The sequence below is a fragment of the Condylura cristata genome, unplaced genomic scaffold, assembly GCF_000260355.1.
Source record: "Condylura cristata isolate star-nosed mole 26May11 unplaced genomic scaffold, ConCri1.0 scaffold00002, whole genome shotgun sequence".
In the NCBI taxonomy this organism is placed as follows: Eukaryota; Metazoa; Chordata; class Mammalia; order Eulipotyphla; family Talpidae; genus Condylura; species Condylura cristata.
Genome location: NW_004567103.1, coordinates 37075228 through 37096738, shown reverse-complemented (window position 1 = coordinate 37096738; position 21511 = coordinate 37075228). Strand labels below are relative to the sequence as shown.

General features: G+C 33.6%; 1 protein-coding gene across 1 annotated transcript in view; it reads left to right on the top strand.

The window, feature by feature from the left end:
* Positions 1-12974, top strand: part of NUP35 (nucleoporin 35kDa) — a 28385-nt gene extending 15411 nt beyond the window's left edge. Inside the window, exons 5-9 of the mRNA XM_004674463.1 lie at positions 6572-6713; positions 9328-9397; positions 10245-10373; positions 11250-11414; positions 12333-12974. Coding sequence (XP_004674520.1) covers positions 6572-6713; positions 9328-9397; positions 10245-10373; positions 11250-11414; positions 12333-12410 — 584 coding nt within the window. The 3' untranslated portion in view covers positions 12411-12974. The remainder of the gene's footprint in view (positions 1-6571; positions 6714-9327; positions 9398-10244; positions 10374-11249; positions 11415-12332) is intronic.
* Positions 12975-21511: the final 8537 nt, after the last annotated feature.

Below are 21511 nucleotides of genomic sequence, written 5' to 3'. Positions count from 1 at the left end.
CAGCGGGCGGGTCAGGAGAGGTCTGCCACGCCATGTGGTCACCTCCGGGGCAGGCGGGAATTGAACTCATGCGAAAGCGGCTTTAGATTCTCAGTGCTGTGCTTTAACCCGCTGCGCCACCAGGGAGGGCCTCTAGTATGTCTTTTAACAGGTACTGTCGGGGGTTATATTTGTATACAAGCACTCAGTTCATTTTATTTCAGTGGATATTATTATACCTCATAGTTCAATATGCTGTGAATTTGTCTAATTGACAAGACTGAGGAAAAGTCTCTACACCATGGATGGCCTTCACTACAGACTCTAGCTGCAAATTTGAAGCCTCCTTCAATTCAAGAACTCTCAAACTAAGTTTTGATATTTCACTAAAAAAGCTCAAAATCTGTGTACAGTTACGGTTTTAATTTTTATTTTAATAAAAGGATAGAAATTAGAATCAAAGAAAAAAATGAGTAAGGCTGTGTTTGGGGGTGGGTGGGTGTGTTTCATGCATGGTGCTTCGGTGATGTCTTACCTTGCCAGCACTGACAATATGAAACTATACATAGAATATTGCCAGTGAGCAATTTATTGATCTTCCAGGTCCAGAGTTTTTATAATAGGATTTCATTGTATAATTGATACAATCATAGATCAAGTAGCTAAATTCAATCTCTAGTCTTCTTCCTCTGCCCAGAGGTAGATGATAACCATCCTCTTTATCACATGGTTGACCATGAGTCATGTTACTATAAACTGTCTAAGGGAAGCACCCTGAGTCACCTTGTTAGTATAAACCACTGATAGACTAAAGGGACATGCCACGAATAACAAAAATGCTCCAATTATTGGGGAAATTCCAGTGGCTTAGACATTATCTAAGAACTTGACAAAGCCAGACCTCTCTTTGGGTGGAAGCCAAGTTCTTTTTTACACATTGAGCTTTGTTTCATGGAAGCAGGTAAAGCAGTGCCAACTTCTGCCCTGTTTCATAAGCCATTTCAAATCTATTACTTTTGTCTCTCATTTTCATTTAGGTTAGTGGGTTATTTTGAAATAATTGAATCTGTTCTTTAATTGAAGACATTTTCATAAAGGGTTATAGGTCTTCTGGCCTTTTATTAATGTTTAATCTGGCCTTATGAAGAATATTTGAATATGATTTACTGAGGGAGACATTTTTAGTCCAGTTTGGTGTGGTTTGATAGGCACACTTTATTTTCATCTTATAAAGCATCGCATGTGGGTACCAGAACTCTGATTGAAAGGAAGTAAAATCAGTGGAGCAATTAAACATTAACAAAGTGGGGGGCAATTATGCTAAAGTTATATAAATAGTTTTAGATTATGTATAAGTAATTCTATTTTTCAGAGTAGTTGACAAGGCAGAAATTAGGCACTTATTCTTTTGAGACTTAATTTTGATTTGTTTTATTTTTAAAGGTCATAATGATGGTCTCATTTTGAGCCTTCATTTAATTTCTTGCTTGAAGGTTATTATATGATGTAGCGTAACTGAAGTATACTTTCTTAATGGTAATACAGAACATAAAACATTTGAATTAGCTTCAGATTTTATAATATATGCTTTTACTATCTTTTGTGTGTTAAAGGTGAGTCATGGTAATAGGAAATAAGATGAGTATCTTTTGCATGCTTTTAGTTATTCCCTAAAAGAATAATTGACACTTTAACTGATACGCAGATACTTCTAAAAATTTTGTCAGAATTGGGGTGTTCATTTCAAATTAACCTCATTTTAGAAATTTGTGTCCTTACTGTGGTTTATGAATTTTTAATATGCTGTTGAATCAGGTTGTTGTTATTTTATTGAGAATATTTGCATCTGTATTAGAGATATTGTTATGTAGTTTTCTCATGTGGTGTCCTTATCTCTTTTATATCAGGGTAACACTGGCTTTGAAAATGAAAACCAGTATTTATTAAATCCCCTAAACTTTCTCTTTTAGTTAATCTTATATTGTAAAGGCATTTTATATATATTTGTCCTTTGTATTCTTCATATCTAAAAATGGATATGGTAGTTTCTATCTCAGAATTGCTTTTTTTGTATCAAAAATATGCAAACTACCTGAAGTAGCATGTTTAGAGTAAAAAGGCTCAATGCATTTTGACAGTTATTATCATTAGTATTGTTACTGTGTTTTTATTTTAGTTGTGATGTTTGGAAAGTATCAATATCTTGCTCTAGTTGTGCCATAAGTAATAGAACTGAAATGTGAAATGACTGTAGAGCCTTTTACTTCTTTTCACTACATGATACTTCTCTGTCAAGGAAATGATTGGCTTATAGATACCATTGCTAGCTTTCTGTCATCCAATCAAATCAAATTCTGGGCTTCTGAAACAATTAAATGTTGTGTCTACAAAGCAAGATGTTGGACTGCTTTTTTGCACAATTGATTATAGATATTTTCATTATGCTTTGTAATTCAGTAGCAGTTGGAGCATGAAGAACTAAAATAACAATCTCCCAAAATAAATTTTGTTTCAAAAATTTACTTTGACCTTTGAGTTTTACATCTTGAGAGAAAACTCTCCAGTTTTTTTTATTAAGGGTTAGTTTGTTGGTCATTGAATATAGCTTATTTAGTTAAGAGGACTTCTTTTTGTGTGGTTCAGAGTAAATCATTTTGTGGTCATGAATAGAAAATTAAAGCTAAAGGTTTTCATGTTAGCTTTGTATTTGAATAGTAGTTTTATTATTCATTTCTTATTAGACTTTCCTGTAAATTCTTCTGTTAGGCATTTCAGAAGGCCCATAAAGAGGTACTTGACACAAGATCAGCATTTCTAAAATAACTGTTCTAAGAGGGTAAAAGTGGTCAAGTATAGTATAGAAAATTGTGAATTGAATGAAGTTATGTTATATATATATATATATATATATATATATATTTCTTAATAACTTCCTAGAGATTTGTATGTTTTAAATCACCCAGCATTATAATACAGAATATAGCCTTTTGTAAATTTTTTTTACCACAGCGTCTCTAATTGCCACCAACATACACTGTAAAGACTTTGGAGTAACTTAAGGTAATTTCAGCTTAGTTGAAAATTCATGACAAATGACAAACATATTTAGAATGTGTTTCAGAGAACACATCCAGTAAATAAGTAAACACCAAGTGTGATTCGTGTGCAAGTCCCTGTAAAGCAGTTCGCAGACCTCTTAGTTTTAGGGCTCTTAGTACATTATGTGTGTGTGTGTGTGTGTGTGTGTGTGTATTATGTATATTATAATTGGAGGTGACAATGGTTTACAATATTCTGTGTATTTTAAAGGTATAGAATCTCCCTCTTCAGGTATTGTTAATACACCTCACCTCCCACTAGAGCGCCCATGGTTCACCACTATGGTTCATTGGGCTCCCTTACTATTTTCTTCTCACACCTTCCCCTCAGGTAGCCTCAGGCCTGCATCATATTTCTAGGGTTTGTTAATAGTTTGACTATTTGACCCTTTGCTTGGTTTCACTATATTCCAAATATAGTGACACTGTCTAGTATCTGTCTCATTTTAACTTAAATTTTACTTAGCATTAATCCAGTCTAGCTCTGTCCATGTTGTTGCAAATGGCCTGAGTTTATCTTTATAACAGCTGAGTAAGTAGTCCATTATGTATGTGTAACACATCTTCCTGGTCTGCTCATCTTTTTTTGAGTACATCTTTTTTTGAGTACATAGGTTGTTTCCATAGCTTGGCTATTGTAGATATCAGTGAATCGTGTATCTTCCCTCTTTTAATTAGTGTTTTTATATTCAGGTAGATACCTAGGAATGGGATTGCTGGCTGATATGGTCCATTTTTAATTATTTTGAGAAACCTCCATATTGTTTTCCATAGGGTCTGGACCACTGCATTCTTAGTAACAGTGTAAGGGGGTTCCTTTTTTTCTACATCCTCACAAACACTTGTTTTTGATATTTTTGATATGGGCCTTTCTCACAGATGTTAGGTGGTATCTCACTGTAGTTTTGATTTACATTTCCCTGGTGATCAGTGATGATGAGCATTTTTTCGTGTACCTTTTGCCTATCTCGGTGTCTTGTCTGAAGAAGTGCCTGTTTAGCTCTTAGCCCATTGGGTTATTCATTTTCTTTTTGTTTAGTTGTATGAATCTTTTGTAGATCTTGAATAATCAATCCCTTTGGATGTATGCATAAATATTTTTTTTCATTCAGTAGGGTTTCTTTTTATTTAGTGATAGTTTCATTTCAAGCTTTTTTTTTCTAAAGATTTATTTATTCATATAGAATTGGGGTACAGGCCAGAGATGCGGAGGGTGAGAGGATTCACCAGAGACAGAGCGGGGAGCAGAACAGGCAGATCAACGAAGTACACTGCTGAGGGGAGCAGCGGGCGGGTCAGGAGAGGTCTGCCACACCATGTGGATCTCGGGGGCAGGCAGTAATCGAACTCATGCGGAAGTGGCTTAAGCTTTTCAGTGCTGTGCTTTAACCTGCTGTGCCACCAGGGAGGGCCCATTTCAAGCTTTTTATATAGTTTGACACAGTCCCAGTTTTTTATATTTTCTAGTTTTCTTTGCTGTTGTAGACTAACACTGGAAGAAATCTCTGAAGCCTGTGATCTGGAGTATTTTTGTTTTCTTCTATGTATTGTTTTAGGTTTTATATTCAAGTCTTATCTGTTTTGAGTTGATTTTATGAAACCATGGTCTGATTTCATTCTTTTGGATGCTGCTGTCCAGTTTTCCCATTATCACTTATTGAAGAGGATTACTTTCTCCAGTGTATATTCTTGGTTCCTTTGTGGTGGATTAACAGTCCATATAGGAGTTAGTTTATTTCTGGGCTTTCATCTGTGTATTTTTTTTTTTTTTAGTACTATACTGTTTTTGTTTAGTATAGCTTTGTAGTATAGTTTGAGATGGGGTTAATAGTACCATTCTAAATCTTTTTTGTCAAGATTGATTTGGCTACTCAGGGTCTTTTGTAGTTTCATATAAAGTACAGCAGTGTTTCATTTCTTTAAAGAATGCCATTGAAACTTTGATAGGTTTTGCTTTGAGTAAGATGACAATGCTAATTCTTTTTAACAATTTCTTAATAGTTTTCTTTGCATAGGCCTTTCACCTCCTTTGTTAAGTTTATTTAATTCTTTTTGATATAATTATAAAATAATGGCATTGTTTTCCTGATTGCCTCCTCTGGTTAATTATTTGCCTATCTGGAAGACAGATGATGTTTATTGATTTTGTAACCTGCCCGATGTATTGTTTTAGTGGGCTTTTTAAAGTGGAGTCTTTAGGGTTCTCAATTATCATGTCATCTGCAAATAAGTTTTACTTCTTTCTCAATTTGTATTCCTTTGATATCCTCCTCTTGCCTATTTCTCTGGTAGAACTTCCAATACTATACTGAGTAGCAGTGGTGAAGGTAGACATTCTTGCCTTTTACCTTTTTACTTTTCAGGTTTTCACCTATAAGAATAATGTTTGGTGTGGGTTTGCCATACATGACCTTTAAATAATGTTGAAGTATATCTCATCAATCCCCGGTTTTCAGGGATTTTCATCATAAATAAATGTTGAATCTTACCAATTGCTCTCTTGGGATCTATTGGTATGATTGTATGGTTTTTATCTTTTTATTGATATGGTAAATTACATTGATGGATTTTCAGATTTGGAACCATCTTTATGTCCCTAATATAAATCACATTTGGTTATTGCATAATAATCTTCTTAATGCATAGGTGAGTTCCGATTGCTAAGATTTTGTTGAGGATATTTACTTCTGTGTTCATTAGGGAAGTTAGTTTTTAGTTTTCTTTATGGATGTGCCTGGTTTTGGCATTAGGGTAATGTTGGCTTCATAAAATGTGTTGGAAGTATTCCTATTACCTCTTTCTTGATTTTTTTCAAGAATTTGGGAAAGATAGGTATTAATACATCTTTGAAGGTTTGGGAGAACTCCTTGTGAAATCATATTTTTTTTCTTCTGCCATTTGATCTTCTATAGTTTTCTCCAGAATTTTTTTCTCTTCTATTTATTCTTTTAGATCCTCCATCTCCGTTATTTTCTTATTTAAACCTTCAATTTTAATTTCCTGTTTGCTAATTTTTTTTCCTCAGGACATTTTGAGTTTTCTTGCACGTCTTTGTTAATTTTTTTGAGTTTTACTCCTTTTCTTTGGATTTCCTTACCATCTAGGGTAGATACTTTGGGTGCATATTAGATTTTGTTCTGTGGATACTGAGGAGCTATTGAATATTTTTAAAGCAGAGATCCTTGATGAAAGTGGTAAATTTGGAAGCTGCATCCAATAAATCGTCGAGTTTGAGTGGAGATCTTTGTGTTACTGATTTAATTAGAAATTAATAAAACATTTAGCAGGCAGTGTCATAAGTTATGTTCCGTTACTAACAGCTTCCTCTCAAATTGTAGCATAGTATAAATTATTTGATTACAGTTGTTTATTTTTATCTATTGGAATTTATGCGATTGACAACTTTTAATATATTTTCTCATTTAAGAGATTTAACTTAAAATAAACCAGGATGTTTATATTGGTAACCAACTTTACTAAATATATTAATATAGGACAAAGTATATTTAGTCCAGCAAACATTGGTCAGCCACGAAAGACAACACTGTCTCCTGCTCAGTTGGACCCTTTTTATACTCAAGGAGATTCTCTGACTTCTGAAGATCATCTTGATGACAATTGGGTAACTGTGTTTGGGTAAGATTTCTCAGTTATATTTAAAAACAAAAACTTAAACACCGCTACATCTATCTATCTGTCCTATTTTTACTCAGATACTTCAGACTAAGTTGCAGATAGACACTTCCCAGTATGCATATTATTAACTAGTGTTTGGTTATTTTTATAAGCCTTACTCATTAATTTTTATGCTCTTTTCTCTTCAGCATATTTTCTGGATATTGGACAAAGTTACCTCTTTACACTTTAGGGATTTTCATCCCCTCTTTCTCTAAGCTGCTTCTCTGCACATAACCAGTTTTGAACAAATTGAATTTGTTTTGTGAATAAATGCTATGTCAGTACTTACTGAGTACCTACGGAGTTAGTACTTAATTTATAGCAATAGAAAATACCGTGTACTAGATAAATAGTGCATAAAAGTTCTAGATGTATTTTGAATGGTTTTTTAGATCCAAAAAGAATTTGGAAGTGTCTTAAAGATCATATTGCACCTTTTAGAGTGAGACAGTTTGAGATAAAGGGCAGAGTAAGTGATGTTTTCAGAGGTGTGCACCTAGTTACTAGAAAAGTTTCATTAGAAAACTTAAGTTTTTTTGATTTTCAAACTGTTATTGTTTGTACTATACTACATGATGTTTATTTCATAATGATAATGAATCTTAATATATTTAATATATTTAATTTTAAGATAGAAAAATAGCACATTAGTTCCTTGAAGAACAATTCACAGTAAAGGTTAACTTTATATACTTTATTTAAAATTTAAAATTCAAGAATCTTTAAGAAATAAACAGTGAAAAAGGTATTCTTTACATTTTCCTTCCTAACTGCAATTTTTCTTGCCTTTAAGACAATAATTTCCACCAGTCTATTCTGTGACCTACAAAGAGAATGTGTGGATGATTCTGTTAGGTAAAAAGCAGGAATGTTGCTTCCTTTGTTTTTGAATTTCAGAAAACCTGAGTAGGCCTAGCTATATTTGCATAGTGGTTGTGCTCCTTTCTTGATTTTTTTTTCTTCTTCTTCCTTCTATGTTTACCTTTTTATATTCTCTCATGAAAATGCTGTATGTTTTTTAACTTGGATGTCCACTCTGAAGTTTGTTTTACAGGTTGGGTAGTAATGGTATTGGATAAATTACTTGAAGTACTTTTGCTAGTTTTTTTTTCATTGTTTATACTACATATACTTTTCTAGGGAATTATTTTCTGTTTTTGTGTTTTACTGATTTCTATATAAATTTAATTGTAGGAACTCAATCACTTCTTTAAGGAATAAAGAATTTTATTTTCACTATCAATAGAGAAGAATGTCAAAGTCATTATTTATGATATTTTTTGATAATTTAAAATTTTATGATTTTTTTATAATTTAAAATAAATGACTCCAAATCATTAGATATTATTCCTTGTTAATAGTGATTCTTTTTCATGACATTGAAATGTTAATTTCTATTCAAAATGGTTTTAAAGTCAATTTTGTTTTACTTTTTACCATTCCTTTCATCTTTATTTTTTTAATTTTTATTTTCTCATTCCTGCCTTATACATGTCCTGTTTCACTTGTTGCTTTTAGTTGGGATTACAGTCTTATATACAAATTTATACATTAAACAGAATTCTAGTTTTGAGTACAGTAAATATTTTATTCACACAGATTTTCATGTATGGGATTTCCCATTTACTTTTGAGAGTTAGATTTTTTTTCTGTAGGGCTCCATGCCAAGCTCCATATAAATTAACTAATTAAGGAAACTCCTGGTTTTCAAGTTGAAAATAGCTTTATTATTTGAGCTGAATATTATAAAATATTTAATCCATGTAAGAAGAAGACAAAAGTCATCTAGAGTTTTACTAGTCAGGAATAGGACAATGAAAATTTTGGTAGCCACCCTTTAAAATATTCTAAATCATTGATAATAGTACTTTTTTAAAATCTGTGTCAGAACTAAATTTTAAATTTTCTAGGTGTTACTCAATGTAAAAGGATGACTGTATTTTTAACTCTTTTTAAGTAGCTGTAATGTAGCTATTTATCTCTCATAACATATAAATTATCTGCAAAAAGGCACTTTTGGGTTGTGGGAAATGATGAAATTATCAATAGTTAATAGAAAGGAAAAAACAGGATGACCAGGGATCTCCTGGGGGAGTGTGTGTGTGTGTGGGGGGAGTTGGGATTTTTTTTTTAATTATAAAAAATAAGGACTTTTATCATGGTATAATTGCATTATCTAATTGAAATATATTTTCTAATGTCAGCATTGGTCCATTAATGTCCTTTTATACTTAGTTTCTTAAGGAAACAGTCCAGGATCACATGTTGTATTAGCTTTCATCTTTATTCTGTAATCTTTTTTTGGTTTTAGTAAGGTGTAATTAACATATATTGTCAAATGATCACCACAAAACATCTAGTAAATATCACTTAGCTGTACACTGTTGTATATTCCATCCCCTGTGATGAGATCTTTTAACATATGCTCCCTTAACAACTTTCAAATGTGCAATATGGTATTATTAACTGTGATCATCATGTTGTATAATATATATTGAAACACTTCTAAGTATGGTAATCTGCATTTGTATTTATTGTGAAAATGACTGTTTGACAACTCTTTTTTTTCCAGGTTTCCTCAAGCATCTGCTTCTTATATATTATTACAATTTGCACAATATGGAAATATCTTAAAGCATGTGGTAAGACTTAATTCTTTTCAGTTTAAGATTTAGACTGAGAAAAATAGGCTGTGAATTGATGGAAAGCTTACTGCTGAATTTTATCTCTTTTACCCCAAACTTAAAATTTTGTCTTTTTAACTTTTCATAGACTATGTCTGTATTGGAAGTTGCATGTTTTATAAAAAGGGGTAGGAAATATAAGCAGGAGGATGAGAGTTTGAGGCTTACTTTTACCATTATTTTTTAGTTTCTTTAAGATTATGGACATTTGGCGCTAAACCATTTGTAGATGACCTGCTTCTAGGTTGGTATATCGTTTATTGCAGAGCAGCTCCCTCAGTGGGATCTATTGAAAGTCAGCCCTCTACCAAAAGAAAAAGAGAGAGAGAGAGGGAGAAAGATTATGCCAAATATTGTTATTTTGTAATTTGAGCTTATTTGTTAGGTATAATTGAAAAGGGAGAAGTTCCTGACATAGAATTTGTTTCTAGGGCTTTTTTAATGTGTAGAGCACTTTCAAAAACTGTTACCGTGCTCAAAAATTATAAGTAACATACGTATTACTGGAAATTGACTTCTTTAACTCCTACACAAAATCGGTTTTTAAAGATTTCATAGCATGTGTTGATAGGACCCTTTCATAAGAAACAGTCATCTTTTGAGAATTACTTTACTTTCAGAGAATATTTGCCACATGTTCTTTATATTGGAGAATTAAGAAGTAGATAGAATTATTGAAACTAGAATTTTTGTTGAATCCTTTTTTATAGGCTATCAGAAATTAGAATCTATCTTCCATTTTCTCATAGAATTAATTAAGTTTAGATTGTGTGTATGTTTATTTAAAGAAACGATTTCTTTACAGATGTCTAACACAGGGAATTGGATGCATATTCGTTACCAATCTAAATTGCAGGCCCGGAAGGCCTTAAGTAAAGATGGGAGGATTTTTGGAGAGTCCATCATGATTGGTGTGAAACCATGTATAGATAAAGTAAGTTATTATGTATGTAAGGAAAACAGCTTAATCTATCTGAAGATCACTGGACTATTGACATTGGGATTATGTCACTTTGCTTCATTGTGACTCTTAGTTTACCAAATGTGATGACATAATACTCTTCATGGTAAAGCAGAAATACTTAGTCACAAGACTAGAATTTAGAGATGATCCATTTCAATTCCTTAATTTTACAGATGGCAACTTAAGGTTGACTTAAATTGCTGGAACTGATTTTAAAATTACACACTTAAAAGCAGTACTGAGCATAATGTAAATAATCTTTGTGGCTTGTAAAATTTTCATCATTACCCTTTAAATATATGTTAAGGACTCCCTGGTGGCACAACGGGTTAGGACACAGTACTGCAAGTTGGCTGCAGCCGCTTCAGTGCGAGTTCAATCCCTAACGTGGCTTCTTGTCCTCGTAATCTGATAATAATGAGTAGTTATATCATTATTACATTGTACTCTAACAGACGTTTGCAGAGCCTAGAGAGTTTGAATTACTGATTACTAAATAGTATTTGGCTGTGATTCTTACTACCACTACTCTCCTTTTTCCTTAAGAATTTTTCTTCTTTTTTGGTGAATTTTCCACAATGTTTATTAGAAACTTCTTACTCTTGTAAACCTGTTGTCATCTTGAGGATATTTGAGGTTGTTGAAGTGAGATTGCTGGCTGAGTGTTAGATCTCAAATGTTAGCCAAGAAGCATATATTATTTCATTGAGCTGAAAATTATATGAATAGCTAATTAGGATATATAAAGTATGCCTCTTTTGTAAGTTTTCTGTGTACAGAGGATATAATATTGAATAATATGTATTATGTTTATACTAAAAAGTTCCTTTATCTTTGTTTTTCCAGAACGTTATGGAAAACAGTGACAGATATACTTTATCATCCCCATCTCTAGCCTTTACACCACCTATCAAAACTTTAGGTACACCAATCCAACCTGGAAGTACTCCTAGGATTTCTACCATGCGACCTCTTGCTACAGCATACAAAGCTTCTACTAGTGACTATCAGGTATTTCACAGTTAGGAAAATGAATATAATTTAAAGGTTGAAGTGTATAGCATGTTTAATTTTTTCATTGAATTGATTTGTATGTTATTAAATATTTCCTACTGAAGTGATTGCCTTAATTAAATCTTTAAGCAATTCAATTTAAATTTCTTATTAAAAACCTTTAGAGTTTTGTAGAATTGAAAAGTAACTTTAGAAAAACATTTTGATCTTGTTACTTTAGGTTTTTTTTTTAAGTTATATTTGCAAACGTGGATATCTCTGACATGAAGAAATATTAAAGCCCTATTAAATTGATGACCAAATTTGAAGGTATTACAAATGAAGACCCTCAGGTTAGAATAACTTTGGTTATCAAAAGAAAGCCAAACTCCTACTTCAAAATTTTCATCTCAAAAATGTTTAAAGGCTTCCATTAGAAGCCTTTTGCTATGTTTTTTAAAGAATGGTAGAAGTACTGTGACTCATCTGTATGTTATTGTCCCCTACTTAAAGACTTGTGAACTTGTCTAGTTGTAGACACAGGTCATAAAAGTAAAACACTTGTGCTTTTTATAGTGGGATAGGCAGTGAGAACCTATTCTTTTGTTTTCCTCTGAAATTTGGAGATTATTTTAGAACATTTTTCCCTCTTTAGTTTTTGTTGGAGCTGATACTTTAAAACCTTATCTCTATAGATTTGTGTTTGTTTAGTTTCCTAATTTGTGGAGGAGATGTAATTTGATTTGCCAAAAGAATAAAGTTTTGCCATTCTTAGGAGTATAAGAATGTTCTAACTAAACTTGTATCTTAATTTTTATATTATTTACTGTACAAATGCATTGTAGTGTTTGAGTCTTAGGGACTAACTATGTAAATGGTTATTATGACACCAAAGGAACTATAACCTAACAGATTTTTGTATTTTTTTTTTAATAGGTTATTTCTGACCGACAAACACCAAAAAAAGATGAAAGTCTTGTATCCAAAGCCATGGAGTATATGTTTGGCTGGTAGCATAGTAAGAGCTAAGAAATCAACTACAGAGGAGGAAGCTGCTACATTAAAACAAAGTTAGAGTGCTGTCAGGTTTTCTTTGGTTAGTTATATAACCACCCTTGGCAGTTTTGGATAGGTATGTTTTACTTCTTTAGAAGGTCTTTTCTTTAAGGATACAGCATATTTGTAGCTTGCACTTTAAAAGATGCTTGAAATATGTTTTAAAGAAACAGGATTCCTGTAAGTAAGATTTTGTGCTTTCTGTTGCAGTGCATGCTTATGGACAAAAAACTCAGCATTGGTTACTATAATTTATATAACTGATTTTGTGGTGAGACTGTAGCCTTTGTGAGTTGGTAGTGTAAATTTCAGAAAGGGTAAACTATACAGCTGCTTCTAACAAGACACAAAGATTATAATTAACAATTTGAATTATGGTCTTTTAATTTAGATAGTATTTAATATTTTAATTATCCTTGTTTGTATATGTTCTGTTGTGGATTGTCATCTTTCACTCTTCTACAAGAGAAGTCTTTTTAAAAACCTGCTAAAGTTTCTTGATAATAAACGTTGTCAGTTATATTTGTTGAATGTTTCTTGAAAGTGATTTACTTTAGGATTTTACGAATTATTACAAAAAGGTCTAAGTGTTCATGAAGACAGAAAATAATGTCATGAATCTCTGTATATTGGTAATCCAGCTTTAATAAGCTTCAATGGTTTGTTTCATCTCTCTTTAATTTTTTAAAAAATATATCTCAAATGTAATATTATTTTAATTTAAATAGTTGATATTGTTCAAAAAGAATATTTTCACACTAACTTACAATGTCACTATCAGACCTGACTGACAAAGCTAATCTGGTCTATTTAAAAATTTCCCTCTTGTCTCCAAAATGTATTTACATCAGGTCTAGTAAGGTTTATACAGTGTATTTGATTGTTTTGTGTTTAGAGTGTTTTGAAATTCAAGTTAGTTACCCCTGTCTTCCCTAGTGTCCAAAATAACTGACATGTTGAAAGAATCATGTGAGTTGCCTATAGAGTAGCCCACAGATAGAATTTGGTCAGTTACTTTCTTATTTAACTTATCCATCATTTACCCCATATTCTCAAAGTTAGATCTGCAGAGGATTTATTAGATTCTTCTTTCATATTTTTGAGCAAGAATACTTGATAAGAGTGGTACACTTTATATTAAGAGGCTTTTAATTCTAATTCTGGTTGTTCTACTTCTAATGAAGTGCAGATTGATCATTTGGCACGCAGCCAGAAGACTGACTCCTTTGTAGGAAAAGCTCCTCATAGTCTGTTCATGTTATATTTTTGATAGCATGCTTTAGTTATACTTGCCTGAATCAATTACAAGCATATCTTTACTTTGTTTCACTTTTTCAAAAATTGAAGTTTTGTGGCAACCCCAAGCTAAGCCAGTTTTCCAATAGCTGTTTCACATTTAAGTTAGGTACTTTGTTTTCTTTACAGATAATGCTATTGCACACTTAGTGGTATATGATCAGTGTAAACATTACATGCCTTAGTAAACAAGTGTGACTTGCTTTTATTGTGGGTCTGAAAGTGAACCCACAATATTTTCGAGGTGTTCCTGCATTTTGTTAAGGCTTACAACATTATTGCAACTATTGCATATATTACCTAGAGTTCTTTTATATAGAAGAATCTTGCTCCATTCTCTCGAGTTAGATATAGTTATTATGGGCTTCATTTATACAGGAATGACAGGAAAGTATTTGATCCTCTCCTTTTATCAGTTTTCAGGTAATTTTCTGTGCTTTGGCAATTTTCATTGATGCTCTTTAATTTTTTTCTGTTGGTGTCACTATGTGCTTTTAAAGAAAAATTCACTGTTTTCAGTTACTTGAACTCTTTATTCTTCTGTTCAGCTTATTCCTGGGACCAATGAGAACCTCATCAAGCAGGTTCTTGTGTGAAAAGGTTTTTTTTTTTTGTTTGTTTATTATTTTTTTTTCCAAAAGTTTATTTTTACATCATTTTGTACATTTTTTTTTCCATCTCGATTGTAATCCCCGCGTGTTTCCCATCGCCAAATCACCCGTGTGCCATCACCATAATCCTGTGGAAAAGGTTTTTAATTGAATAGTATTTCACCATAGTGTATGTTTCCAGATAGTTTGCATCTTTCCTTATCTTTAATGCATCTTTATAAAGGATAACTGTAATACATTGCATGGAAAATTTTGCTTCTCTAAATACCAGACAAATTACCATGGAAGATATGTTTAGTTCTCTGAGATAAAGTGATACTAAAGGATTTACTGGCATGGATGGAAAATTCATTTATTATATTTGTAGAGTATTTTTCATCCAAAACATTTATATTGAAGTTTTTCTCTTCCATTTTAAAATAGGATTATATTTTATAGCAGATTTCATTACCTACAGAACTCAATTACTCAAGGTAGAACTGGCTACAAAACCATATTAAACTTCTGCATTTGTATTTGAGTTATATATATTTTTGTGAAAAGGGCTATTTTTTTTTTTTTTTATTTTTCTCTTAGGGCATTTTATTTCCATATCTTTCTGTGGAACATAAAATATGTTTTCTGGCTAAAAAAGTGTTATTTTACGCACTATCATATCTAATCTATCTTTGTATCTGTCATAGCCTTTATTTAAAAGAGCCAGGAACTATTTATCAAACCAACATATTGTACATCTCAAACTTATACAATGTCATTTATAATATTAATTAATAACATTAATATTAATTTTGTCATAATAAAAAATAATAAGTCCACAATGGTAAAAAAAGAATTGAGCCAGGAAATCCTCAGAAAGTAGCTGGCATATTTTTCAGTACTTTACAAAAATAACATAACTTAGAACTCTGTGAAGTTACAAACATTACCATGAATTCCAAGCCTTTTTTCTAAAAGTTCAAAAAAACTGATTTTACACAAGATAACAAAATTAGACATGCAAATCTGTAACCAAAAATAGAGAATCAGACATCCTGTACACCTTGAAAGTGAGCTAGAAAGGCATGTTCTTAAAACTGACCTATTATTTTAAAATGAATTATGTTTGTATATGATATGCAATATGATCATACCAAAAATATGACTTGTAACAACAGGGATGAATTTAGAAATGAGACTAAACAAGAATGTACACAAGTAGATAATCAGATGATTCTTTAAGGGAAATGGAACGTGAAAGGGGCTAGCTAGAAATCAGAGAAGATATAAAATGGGTTAGTGGGCAAATGACAATTAGATTAAAAGATAGAACAACATTACTTGAAGAATATCTTCAAAAAGATAATTGGCACAAAATGATGTAAAAATAAACATATTATTTAAAAAAAAAAAGATACTTGCAAAAACACCTTGCTTGTTGAGAGAATTATCCCAGATAGAAACCTTGGACTTGGCTACCTATACAAAGACAGTGACAGACATGGAAGAATAAGACCTAAACAGTCATACTGTGTCAGTCGGAACAAATTTAAAACATTCATAGAGGCCCTTCCTGATGGTACAACGGGTTAAAGTATAGCACTGCGACAAGTTCAATCACAAAACCATATAAAAACAAAATTAGTCAAACATTTAAAAATTATTTACTTAAATAAACTTTTAGGACCCTGCCTGGTGGTATAGCCAGTTGGAGCGGAGCACTGCTAAGCTGGCTGTGGCTGCTTCAGTGCAAGTTAAATTCTCCGCCAGGGAGCTCGTCCACATAGTGTGGCAGACCTCTCCAGACCCTCCTGCTGCTCTCCTGAGCAGTGTGCTTCATTTGCCTATTCTGCTCTCCACTCTGTCTCTGGTAAATTCTCTCACTGTCCCTGCATCTCTGGCCTGTACTCCAGTTCTGCATGCATAAATAAATACATTAAAGATATTTAATGGCAAAAACGCAAAAAGTTACCTAACAAAATTGGTGTTTTAAGTATAAAGATCATTAACATCAATGTGCAAGAGTTCAGGAAACATTTTCTTTAAGTACTTCTTGAGTAGTGGACTGGAGCATTGGATTCAAACAAGCTAAGTGAGTAGAAAGAGATATCTTGATGAATGAAAAGAAAATGTGGTATATAAGTATAATGGAATACTGTCAGAACGAAATCCTGCTGTTTGTGACAATAAAGGTAAACAAGGCACCAAGTATGTGAGTGACTGTTAGTACAGCCCAGCTGCACCAAAAAGAGTGCACCAAAAGCCCATTCATGTCACTTGGAGCTGTCAAGTTACTGATCACTGATTGCTGAGTTACTGATTGATATGATTGTGAAATATAATAAGATGGTGGTGGTTTTAAACTATATTTTAAAGGTGGTGTGTCAAACAGGTGGAACCAAAGGCAAGAAGAGAGCCATTAAGTATCTTGCCTAAGGTCATATTGATGAATAATGACAATAGGACTGAAATTCAGGTTACCTAGCATTCAGTGTGTCTAGTTACAGTGCATTTTCTTTAATATTTAGGGTATCCTATTTTTAAAATCATTTAAGATACACTGAGCTGAGAAGTGTTTTAAATTAATCTTCCAGGTTCCAGTTACAATTGAAGAATTAGTTTCAATGTAAAAGAACATCTGAAAAGAAAGTACTAAGAAAAACATGAAGCCAAGTAGTAATACTTCTTTGTCTATATAGTCTACTTTAAAAATAGGGCCCTCCCTGGTGGCGCAGGGTGCTTAAGCACAGCACTAAGAAGCTAAAGCCACTTCAGCATGAGTTTGATCTCCAGCCCTGGAGGCGATCTACATGGCGGTGGCAGACCTCTCCTGACCCGCCCACTGCCCCCCTCAGCCGTGTACTTCATCAGTCAGCCTGTTTTGCCCCACACTCTGGTGAATCCTCTAGCCTGTACCCCAGTTCTGTATGCATAAATAAATAAATCTTTAAAAATTATGTCCAAATATTAAGGATTATTATTAAACTTAAGTCAGTACATATTTATTATTTGTAGATATTTAAACAACATTTTGTGTTAATACTTAGTTTTTAGGCTGAGGTACAGTGAAATTCTTGGGACACAAAGCATTTCTCTGCCAGAAAACACATGCTGTAAGTCCCATGTTCCTGCAAATTAGAGAAATTTAGGGGCACTGTGTACTGGAATAGGGACAGGGACACCAAATGAAATTTCTTTTTTTTTTTGGAAAGATTTATTTTTGCATACAAGAGCTGGGTGCAGGCCAGAGGTGTGGTAGGTGAGAGGATTCACCAGAGACAGAGTGGGGAGCAGAACAGGCAGATTCACCCAAATATGCTGCTGAGGGTCGTAGCAGGTGACAGGTCTTCTGTGCCATGTGGGTCACCTCCCTGGCAGGGGGTGAACTACTGCAGTGGATAGCCTCAGGGGTGAACTGTGTAGATAGCCTCAGAGCTGCAACATAAACCCTGTGCCACCAGGGAGGCTCTCAACTGTTTTCTAAGGCGGGTCAGTGAAACAGCTTTCTTTGGAAACTGGGTCAGGTTATTTCTTGGTAATCAGTGGACAAAGTAAATTTGAACCATCTATTCCTGATTGCTTATTATGAATAATCAAAGCAGTTCTTGACTTGTCATTTCAAATGGAATTTAAATAATTTTTTCCATAATTAAAAAACAACCAAATGCAATCCAATGCAACTAGGAGAATATGCCAAGATGTACCTCCATCTTGTGAGTGATGGAAGTGTCCAAAAAATGAGAAGGTTTTAGAGTATACTTAAACATAGAAACTGGAAAATCTGATGTTAAAATCAATTGCAGTGTTTAAGCTTTTGGAATTATTGACAACTTTTGATTTATATCTTTGTTCCATTCTTCATTTTTGAGGCTTGAGTTTAGTCTTATTGTATATATTTACTATAAAAGGATCAAAATAATCTGGGGGGATGGAGAGGTATAAATAAGTTATTTTAATTTTTTTCAAAATTTTCTTTTGAGCCATAATAAAAGGAATATTTACTTCGATCAATTTGGAATATAGATCAAGAAGATAAAAATAATTACTTTAAGCATCTTTACTGCATAAATGATCTGCAAATAGAACACTAATTTTTATGTCTATAATTCTGTTAGTCAAGATTTGAAACTTTTTATTAGTTTATTTTTGCATCATTTTGTACATTTTTTCCGTCTCAGTTGTAATCTTTGTGAACTTCCCATCACCAGTTCACCTGTGTGCCATCACCATAGTCCTATGCACTCCCCGCCCCACCCCACCCCCATTCTTGATTCCATTTCCCACTCCACCCCCATAAAATGTCTCTGGTATATAGTTATTTGTTATAATAATTATTATTATTCCCCGCCCCCGGTCCTTTATGCTCCTGCTATGAGGAAATCATCAGGTGTTTTTGTGGCTTATTTCACTAGGCATGATCCCTTCCATCTCCATCCGTGTTGCTGCAAAAGGCATGTATTTATCCTTTTTGGTTGCTGAGTAATACTCCATTTGTATAAGTACCACATCTTTTTAATCCAGTCATCTACTTTTGGAAATTTGGGTTGATTCCATGTCTTTCCTATTGTAATAAAACAGCAATAAACATGGGGGTGAAGGTGTCTTTTTGAATCATTATTTTTGTGTCTTTTGGATAGGTACCTAGAAGTGGGGTTGCTGGGTCATGTGGAAGCTCCATTTTTAGTAGTTTGAGAAACCTCCAGTTTTCCATGGTGGTTATACTAGTTTGCATTCCCACCAGCAGTGCAAGAGAGTTCCTTTTTCTCCATATCTTTACCAGCATTTGTTGTTGCTAGTTGTTTTAAGATGTGCCATTCTCACTGGTGCAAGGTGGCATCTCATTGTGGTTTTAATTTGCATCTCCCATATTACAAATGATGTTGAACATTTCCCCTGGAGAAATGTCTTTTTCGCTCTTCTGCCCATTTTATGATGGGGTTGTTTATTTTTGTTGAGTTTCATCAGTTCTTTGTATCCCTGTGATTAATCCTTTACAGTACCATGCAGTTTTGCTAGTATTGTGTGAGAAAAATTTTCCCCAATCAGTGGGATGTCTGTTTTTTGTAATGTCTCTTTTGCTGTACAGAAGCTCTTTAAACTTGATGTAATGCCATCTGTTTATCCTTGCCTTCACTGTTGTTGCATTGGGTGCAGTATTTTTAAGGATGTTCCTGAGGTGTATGTTGTGTAGTGGTTCGCTCATCTTTGCTTCCAGGTATTTTATGGTTTCCATTCTTATGTCTAGGTCTTTAATCCATTTTGAGTTGGCCTTTGGGGAAGGTTCGAGGTAGTAATCTAGTTTCATTTTTTTTTTTTTGCATGTAGCATGCCAGCATCATTTGTTGAACAAACTTGCTTTGTTCCATTGTATCTTTGCTCCTTTGCCAAAGATTAGCTGCCCATAAACCTGAAGTTTATATCTGGGTTTTCTATCTGAATCCACTGGTCTGTGTGTCTGTTCTTGTTACAGTGCCATGCAGTTTTGATTATTATGGCTTTGTAGTATAGCTTGAAGTGTGGTGTGATGCTTCCATTCTCTTTTTAGTCATGAGAGTTTTGGCAACTTGAGGTCTTTTGTGGTCCCATATGAATCTCATCAATATTTGTCAAAATTTGAAACTTTTATTCAGTAACCAATTCAAGTAATATTTATTGAGCTCCTAATATGTGTGAGGGCCTTGGGATACAACAGGAAAAAAGACAGGTTACTGCTCTTGTGTGATATCCTAGCAGAAAGAAATAGAAAATAATTACAGTAAGTTACAGAGTAAGCTAAGGGTAATAGGTGTTGGGGAGAAATAATAATTTTAAATACTGGAGTGTTAATGGGGTACTTATGTAGACTTACTTTGAGGAAAGATCAGTTTGAATAAAGACCTTCCTTAAGGGGGATAAGATTGTTAACAAAGTAAAATAATGGGGACAGGCAATAACATTCCAGGCAGAGCAAACAGCAAGGACAAAGCCAGGAATTGTGGTATGTTCAAGTAACAATATAGAAGAGGCTAGAGTTGAGCAAGCAAAGGAAAGAATAGTAGGAAAAGAGATCACAGGCAGTGGGTGCTTAGTTTGCATAGGAGCTTCTAGATCTTTATAAAGACTTTGGCTTTTACTCTCTAATAGGCAGAATAATTTCCCCCCAAATATGTTGGTGAACTAATTCACAGAGCCTGTGAATAAGTTATATTACATGGCAAAGGTGGATAGTTTATAGCCTTGGGATGTAGTCCACATGTGAGAAAAGCAGTAAGTAATATGTAACCTTCATGTATCTTTGGTATGTGCAAATATACCTTTGTAAACAAGGCATAATGTTGGCCCTATGCCAGCTTTGTCTATAAATCAAAAGATAATAGGGCTTCTGGAGAACCTCTCAGGATCTCTTGCGGCCATTTGTTAGTCTTTCACTATAGGGCCACTGCTGTGGTCGGAGTCCAGGGGGCTACTGTTGCTAGATGCTGCTGCTGTTGCTACCTGTGTATGTCCTGCTGCTTCATAATAAAGACTTGTTTCTGCTCCCCTTAGATTGGCTTCATGACCTGCTTTCTCCTCTGCTGGCCTTGAGAACTGGCAAGCTTATAGATGGTGACCTATAGGGAACTACGCAGGTGTGCTTAATAGTATGGGTCGTGAGATGAAGAAGATCACTGGTTAGTCTAGTCACAGTAAGTCCTTACATTTGAAGGAACCCTTCCTTCCCCCAAATAGAGAGCCTTTGGAGTCTAAGAACAGCCCTCACCTGACACCTAGTAAGGAAATGGAGACGTCAGTCCCACAGTTGTAAGAAACTGACTTCTGGCAACAGCCTGTATGAATAAGAAAACACATTGTTTAAAACTTCCAAACAGGAATACATCCCTGCTGACTTCTTTAATTTGGCTTTGTGAAATTTTAAGCAGATACTCATCTGAATTCATCGGACCTCTGAAATTCTGTTGTTTTTAAGTCATTGGGTTTGATAGTTTGATTTGGTAGTAATATAAAACTAATACACTGAATAGAACAAGGAATGATTAGATACTTGTGAATAGAGTCATAATGTGACTTGTGTTTTTTTAATTATTTATGTAAACTTCCGTGATCTCTCTCTCTCTCTTTTTTTTTTAAAGATTTATTTATTTATGCATGCAGAATGGGAATACAGGCCAGAGTTGTAGGGGTTGAGAGGATTCACCA